Here is an 8,204-nt window from a genome sequence, read left to right on the forward strand (position 1 = left end):
GGCAGGGGGGTTGGAACTTGATGATCTTCAAGGTCCTTTCCAACCTAAACCATTCTATGATTCTATAATTTCAGCCAGTTAATGCCCACTGCAGACTACTGGGGGTTGTAACTGGGTCCCACCATTCCCTATCTTAAATAGGTTTCCAGATGTTTCTTTGCTGTGTCTTATAGAAGGTGCTTGTCAATGCACAGTATTAAGTAATTAATTTCTGACTTCTTCATCAACATTTCTTTTTAAACAGTCAAATCTCACCGCAAATTTACCCCTGACCAGTCACACTTACTTCATGAAGAATACTGTTTTGTCTGCCTGGGAAAACCTAGCCAGTTCAGACAGCTTTGGATTTTCATGCTAAAGGGAAAGTTACATGCAGTGATCCTATCCCGCATTTGGAGGCACACATTCATAGTGTTACTTGTTGTGTTCCCCATACATTAAACCATGGAAAATCTGCTCCCATCATTTTAAGCAAGGTCTTGCCATGGAATCCTTTGTCCTGACTTGAATTATATGCAGGTCAAGACAAATGGATGGGTATAAGAATTCACATTTACTTTATAGTTTATGTTTTAACAAATGTATTTTATTTTATGTACGCACACACAAACACAAGGGAGAAGGAGGACCAAGGTCTAAGTTCATCTGTCTAAACATTAAAATACAGCTAAGTGAAGGAAAGCCAGCAGCTGTTCCAAGCTACAACACCAAAAATAACTAGCCACAAAAAAAACTTATGCCTTACAATACCTCCCTCACACACATGCACACACTTGTATCTGTTATCTTATGAAAGCTCTTCTTACCTTAACAATCCACAATTTTAGCAGCACAGGAAAGTTTATTTGAAAAATATATGTTAACATGACCTCTTTAAAAGACTCTTAGAGTAGTACTGATGTGTTCAGTGATTATGCATTTCTCAACTGTAGTACCACATAAATGTCAATTTTCTTTATTAGTAAAGTAGCTGGGAATGAGTGAACATAGGAGGACACCCAATGTACCAGTTAAAGCAAAGCTCTGGGAATCAAGCAAGTTCACTTCCCATGACAGCTAATGACTTGCTGTCTACACCTGCTTCTGGCTTGGTGTCTTTACCTGTAACACTGGGTAATACCACCTACTTTAAGAGAGGGGGAAACAAAATTAACAAAAGCTTTTAACTGTTCCAAAATCCTATAAAAAGAAAGATTAATTATTTAAATATTTCTGAAATTACTATTATTATTGTTTTTTTTTTTTTTTTTTCTGTAGTATACAAGAGTCCTAGAGCCATGCAGTTCTAGGCACAGAATAGATGTGGAAAATAAAGCTGCACCCAGCCCTGCTGTACTCAAACTTGATGACAGCTATAGAAAGGCCTGCTAATCAGACACACAGAGAAACAAAAGGCTTTGTGCTTCTTAGAATTTTATATATTTGGATAGCTAAATTTTTTAAAACTGACTTTAGTTTCTCCTTAATGAATGTATCATAGCCACGTCTCATTATCAAACCAGTCCTATTTTAAATGTCAAAAATAGTAACTTTTAAAAAATAGCCTGTAGTGCACTACTACTCCCCAACTATAAATCCATGCTGTCAATTACGATTTTAATTGCCTAGTTAGCAAATATTCTTCATGTGTGTACACTAATATGCAATATATTGCATAAAGTAAACACAGCAATAAGACGTTAGTCTGATAAAGCTTGCCAAGTTTGATAAAGAAATCTTGATTCTGCTATTAACGTTTTTAATATATCAACAAATATATAAGGCTGAATGACTTATTTTGCTCAGACCATTTAAAATTAGCACCAGAGAGGAAGGAGTATGACTTACTCATTACGTCCAATTGCAACGGTATGCTTAGTAGTACCTGAAGCAAGAACCTTACAATTTACAGCAAATCCTGCAGCCTTTCCCCCAGTTTATTTTAAGAACTTATCAATGGAAAACCACTTCCAACTGTGTTAGTCTATCAGAAGATAGCCTGGGTCAAGCTTGTGTTCGTTTATGCTGTATAACTGCACTGATATCAAGCAGCGTTAATTTCTTCTAACCTTATGGGGTGGAGGAAATGACTTTTCATTAAGCCTTGGTGCCACCAGGAAATTATAAAAATAGTTTTGGTGCTCCCTTGTGATTTAAGTAAGTTTTTAGCTTAACCTCATAAAAAAAACCAAAACCCTTCCATTTACCTGGAGGTTACAAAGGTATTGTGGAATTCCAAGACCTAGGCTCCCTCTCCAGCAAGGCATTTAAGCATACGCTTAGAATTGAGCAGTTGAGTAAACATTTTCCTTGTCTGAGAGCACAGAACATTCATCATGAAAGGGGTGACATGCTAGGTCAATACCCCTATGCTCCCGCAACAGCTTTGGGAACCAAACAGAGGAAATCACAAGGCACTGAAAATTTGAAAATTTTGTTACAGTACTACAATTTGCTTCCCTGCTCCCTACCCACTCACATCTTTCTAGATCAAGGACATGTCTATATAGTTTTACAGGCTGATGAAAGTGCATTCTTCCCATGCTGCAAGCTGGCTAGAAGTTATGTAAAGTTATTTCGCGTTCTTCTGAGCCTCATGAATAAAGCCCCTGCTGAAAGGTACAGTGTATTAGCTCGGGCTTCATGCCCAATTTACAGAGCTTGCATCTAGCTGAAAAACCCAGAGAAACACTCCAAAGTATTTTCTATTAACAGAAGCACATATATACATGCATGAAAACTACAGGAGCCTGTGGTTATAACCTGTGCCTTGCTTCATAGTAAATGTACAGGGGTCATGAACCTCATAGAAATACTATTAACTCCAAGAAAGCTTTTTTTAGTTTATAAACTACTGAAATACTTCATTATAATTAACAGGTAGCAAGCTCAAGTAGTCACCTGAAAAGCCAGGATTATTTCAGCCTTTTATGATTTCTGTTTTTTTGGGTAGCCATTTAATAACTTGATTCTCCTACACTACTGCACATAAGAAGTGAGTAAGCATGAAACTTTTTGTGTGCTACTATGTCAAAAGCTTTTGTAATCTCTACAGAGACATCACATTAAGATGAAGTCCCTTTGTAGACAGCCTTACTAACTTTGCAAAATGAAGTGCAGCCTGCTTTAACAGGATCTTTTAAGAGGACAGCGATAAAAATACCACACCAATTTCTTTTGACTGATGCTAGAAGAGGTATAAGAGCTGATGGGACTATCCATAACACACCACTGGCATTCACCTGAAACTACTGTAAGAAATTAGCAATGTCAAGTTGAAGACTTGGCTCTGAGCGTGACATTTGAACAAGACAAAGAAAACAGAATCTAGTCCGCGGATTTTCAATAGAATTGTGAATGCTCTCTATCTAGCAATAATAGGCTTATTTTTCCAGGATGTAACCTCAAGCACCAGTTTGAGTCACTCCTCCACAAGCAGCTGTAGAAGAGCTATGTCTAGAAGGAGCCCTACCCCAAAGGCAGGCTGCAGAGTGGGGGTGCAGCTCAGGGCAGTTCCTCATGGATAAATCAGTTCTGCTTTCTCTCAGCGGTGCTCCCTTCGCTCTGCTGATAATACGTTGAATGGGGAAAGTGAGGAGCAGCAGCGTCCAGACAGCCTGGAGTCAGTGCACAGCTACGGCACGTGGCAGGCTGGAGGAGGATTAAGAAATAAAGGAAAGAAAAGAGGGGACAGAGAAACATGTGGAAGAGACATGATCACTGTCAGTGACACAACATATTTAACAGTCAGCCTCTTACCATCATGCACTTGCATACGTGTGCTTGTGTATGCATTTGGGGTAGGGGTTGGGAGGCTGTAAAGGAGATTTAATAACAGAAATCTCAGCCTTGCTTGTGACATATTTATAACTTTCTATGCACTGTGGGTCAAACATTTACAAGAATGCCTTTTGCTTCTGGTAAAATCAACCACAGGAAGGGCAAGGAAGGATGTCGTGGTGGCAAAATGCAGAACCCACCATCTCTCTGAAGAGTGCAACGACAAAAACTGAAAGTCTGAGCTCCCCAAAATAAACTGTCTGTGTTTGAGGGCTGTAACAGCAAAAAGAGGAACTCTTGGTCTTGATTCTGCTATTACAGAGGGACCAAAAAGCTGTCACTGGAGCAAGTGGTCACAAGCAAGTGGCAGGAAAGTGACTGAAGAGCCACACTGGTTGTAGACAAAAATAAAGTCAGATGAACTGTGAAACTGTAAGGAGAGCAGCAAATAAATATTATGTAAATCGGGTCAGCTAAGCCGAGCGGAAGGCCCAGCCACCAAAAAGCCTCTTGGACACAGCAGAGCGTAAGAGGGCGTTTGGAGAGTGGAGCCAGCAAAGGAACCTGGCAACAATGGCCTTACTGAGGAGGGGCCACGCTCGTATCCTGCCCATCCCAGGGCGAGCAAAAGGGCACACGTGGAAAGAGTTTGGGGTTAAAGATCAGCAGTCCTGTGCCAAGAATCATAGCTTTTCATTAGCGGAGGAGAGAGGAAGGCCCAGATTGCCTGCCCTTCCATTGCTTTGTTTTGCTATGGGGCTTGACATGGGTGCACAGCTATTGTAAACAGACGCACATACTGTGTTACAGAAATGCAAGAAGAGGAAAACAGTCCTTTTTTTAAAAAAAAAAAAGATGGATATTTTTACAGCATACAGAGCCAAGCATGCCATTTAATTCTACAGAACAGGAAGGAGCTCAGTAAATCACTGCTGTGAGCCTTACGCAACCAAAATGCTGACTACAGATCAGGCATTTGGAATAGCTGTGGAACGGCTTCATGGGCCTCCCCAGCACCCTGTATATGTATCTAGGGACAGAGCTTTATCTACACTTCAGCTAGCTAGTGTAGCCTTGGCAGTGACCTCTCTAGTAAAATGACCCCAGCATTTTTTAAGACTATATTCTACTCCCTCAAAATTTATTTTCCATTGTCATGAGCCCTGTTAAGTCACCTAACACAAACTGTAGATAGAAGACGTAAAATACCAACATTTTGATTCGGCTGACAGGCATTTAAATTTTCAAGGAGTAAACATTCATACAAGGTAAGGCGCTACAGATCATTTCGAAAAATTCTGTCATCTTTGGTGGGTATCTTATGTACATACAGCACAAGAGAGGAACATGGTCATCCATAACAACAACATAAAACAAGACTTAGTTAAATGTGCTTCAAGCGTGTGAGCATTATTCAATAACTATTTTTCCATTCCTTGCCCGAAAGAAACATTGCATAACACTAGTGTAACTATAGATTGCTTTCTTTTCTTTTTCCATTGAGTATTCAGTTCCTAACAACACTTAATGAGTATAATGAATGTGTAACACTCCCCATCCCTATCTGTTTATTTCTTCTTACTTAGTAAAAACATTTTTAAAAAAAATTGGCCCTTATATCAAATGCTATCGTTAATGATATAATAATAAAAAACAATGTGGTTTTTACTTTTTTCATTTAAAAACCTCTTTTCAATACTTTTAAGACAACTGAAAAATAAACTATTTTTGATACCAACCACTCTGAAGAATTAATATCCCATTAAACAAAAACCTTCAGTGTCCATTTTACCTTTACCAGTAGAGAAGCAAAAGTGATCAGAAAAAGCTTGAGGGCACTACAACATAATTCAAAAGGAGAAAACAGTGAAAAGGTCCAATTATTCTTATTGGCTAATTAATATATGTAAAATAATTTGAATCGTCTCAATTCAAATTCACTTGGTAGCACAACTGAAGCTACTATTTAAATACACCAATAATGATAACTTGATTTATGATTTGATTGATATGAATGAGCTGTTAATGTTAAAAGACAAAGCTAAGTGTACATTAACTGCTTTGCTCTACATCATTATTTCACACAAAGAGAGCCTACCAAATCCTGTAGAGTGCCTTCTCATACAATGAGACTGCTTGCTTGCCCTGCTCTCAGCAACTTTCCAGGTAAAGTCATGTTGTACACAAACATGAGCCAGAAATCACAAGAAGGAAAAACTCCCCTTTTTGATCGGTCAGGTTTTGTGTGGAGTTTAACCAGGTAACGCTTTTCTGGAAGCAGTCACACAACAAGTAAGACATACCTGGTGTGCCAAAATATAGATATTATGGCCCACATCTTTTGGGGAGATGCCATCATCTCCATTCTCCTCCTCATGGTCACATTCAAGGCCTTGGTTATATGCATTCTTCATCACATCCACCTGTAACATAAACCCAACCAAGGACAGATGAAATAAATGTAATTCTCAGGAAAAAAGCACCAAACGCTGTGTTTGAACACGCTCGCTTTGTTCAGCTCAAGCCTGGATGGGTGCCCCGCAGTCCTGCAAGAAGAGCAAGCAGTCGGAGAAATACTTTCTGAACAAAAACAAGCTTGAAGTATTTATGAAGCTCCAAGCTGCTACATCTTTCATCAGCAAAACTGCAACCACGAGAAAGGAACAGGGATGTTGAGCCTTTCTTAACAGGTATATTCACAAATGCTTTTAAAGACAGATCTACTGATACCACAAGTAGAGTCTTGCGGCACTTAGCGTGTAGCCGTGATCTCTGTCTGGCTAGAGCTGGCTGCAGTATCGCTCAGTGTTCCACACAGTTTAATAGGAAAAAACCACTAAACCAAAAAGAAAAGGAAGATACAGATCTGGGCAGGATGCTAGGGTAATTCCAAAATATTCAAAAGCCTCGTACAGGACCAACAGGGAAATCCTGCACTCCGCATACAGGGCCTGATCCTGCAGTTGTACCTTAGGGACGGCCTCATCATGCTGACATGCCACCATGGCGATGACTCCCCAAAACAAGCAGTCCACTGGGCTCTGCCCAAGTGCAGGGGCTGATGCCCACAGATCTCCTCAAAAAACAGGTTTTTTAGTCATTGCTGTGACATGGTCAATTGGATTGGAACCAGTATCTCCAGACTTACCATCTATTTAAAATTCCTGGAGACATACACAAGTATTATCGTTGTTCCAAAATACAGCAACAACTGCTTGTAACACTCTTTGCTCATGAGACATATATGTATAACATACAACATACATACATATATTATATATATGTCTACACACACACTTCTGTTAGCACTGCTTCACCAACTGTACTAGCTTAATTTCCCAGCCCCTGACAAAGTGTACTTGAAGACAGTCTACCAGAGTATGATAATTTAGTTAGGAAACAATTACAGAAAAGTGCTTGGAACGGATAAAAATAATGAAGTCGTAAAGACTGAAATCATGCATGCTTGATCCTTTTAAAGTACTTTTGGTGAATTAGTACTACCCTGATACATTGTGTCACTATATGCTGCCAACACTTTTCAGCTTAGATGCAGATCATTTTAAAAATGTTTTAATGACAGATTTTTTTTTCAGCCTATGATTTATGAATATTCAGAAGTTTTCTCACCAGTTCTCTTGGTCTCATGTTGAAAAGGATTCTTTCCGCATTCTCACTGTCGTGCCTGCTTTCCATAATAGCCAGCAAAAGCTTGGAGGCATTGTTCTAGAGATACAAACCCAAGTTAATGCAAATTTAAAAATCTATTTCATGGATTAACAACCCTTGCATTTTTTTTTAATTGAGATTACGAGGACCCCTTTTTTAGCGGATGAGATTTTTAAACTACTCGCATCTTTTATTTTACTGACGTATTTAATAGGGTTTTTCTCCTATTTTAATGTCAGTGTACTGTAAGGCTAACTAACCCTGCATGCTATATTGGAAGAAGTCCTTTAAATATTGAAAAATATTCGACTTAAATACAGAGCCTTGTTCTATACTGTGCACAAGAAACGAAATTCCATTTCCTTTTCTTATTGCCCACCTAGCAATTTTTGCTATGGCTTTCTGTTAAAACAATACTCAACAGAGGTAAACAAAATGTATTACACAAAAGGTTTCATCATTCAGGCAGGTTTCCTTCCCCTTTGGTTTTCATAAAGTCTGACTGCTTATTATCTGAAAGGCTTTAAAATAAACTGTTTTCATACATTCCTGGAATTTTGTTTGACTACCAAACATTTCTGCGGGAACGTATAAAGATATTCTTTACTTTGTCAACTGGCTGCTCTTCACCGAGACCTCTCCCAAGGATTAAATAGCATGAGTTTTAGCAGCAGTAACCCCGTAGTGCCTTAGACTTCAGAGACCTGTCTGACTTCCAGTTAAATCAGATGCTCTGAACAGGAGAGGAAAAATGGTTTTGGAGGTTCGACTGCTTT

General features: G+C 39.0%; 1 protein-coding gene across 1 annotated transcript in view; it reads right to left on the reverse strand.

Moving 5' to 3' along the window:
• The window catches only part of ITPR2 (inositol 1,4,5-trisphosphate receptor, type 2), a 229,919-nt gene that overhangs the window by 62,308 nt on the left and 159,407 nt on the right, over window positions 1-8,204 (reverse strand). Inside the window, exons 44-45 of the mRNA XM_009879682.1 lie at window positions 7,390-7,485; window positions 6,063-6,182 (exon numbers count right to left, since the gene is read on the reverse strand). Of these exons, the coding sequence (XP_009877984.1) occupies window positions 6,063-6,182; window positions 7,390-7,485 (216 nt within the window). The remainder of the gene's footprint in view (window positions 1-6,062; window positions 6,183-7,389; window positions 7,486-8,204) is intronic.

Source organism: Charadrius vociferus, unplaced genomic scaffold (genome assembly GCF_000708025.1).
Source record: "Charadrius vociferus isolate BGI_N301 unplaced genomic scaffold, ASM70802v2 scaffold90, whole genome shotgun sequence".
NCBI lineage: Eukaryota > Metazoa > Chordata > Aves > Charadriiformes > Charadriidae > Charadrius > Charadrius vociferus.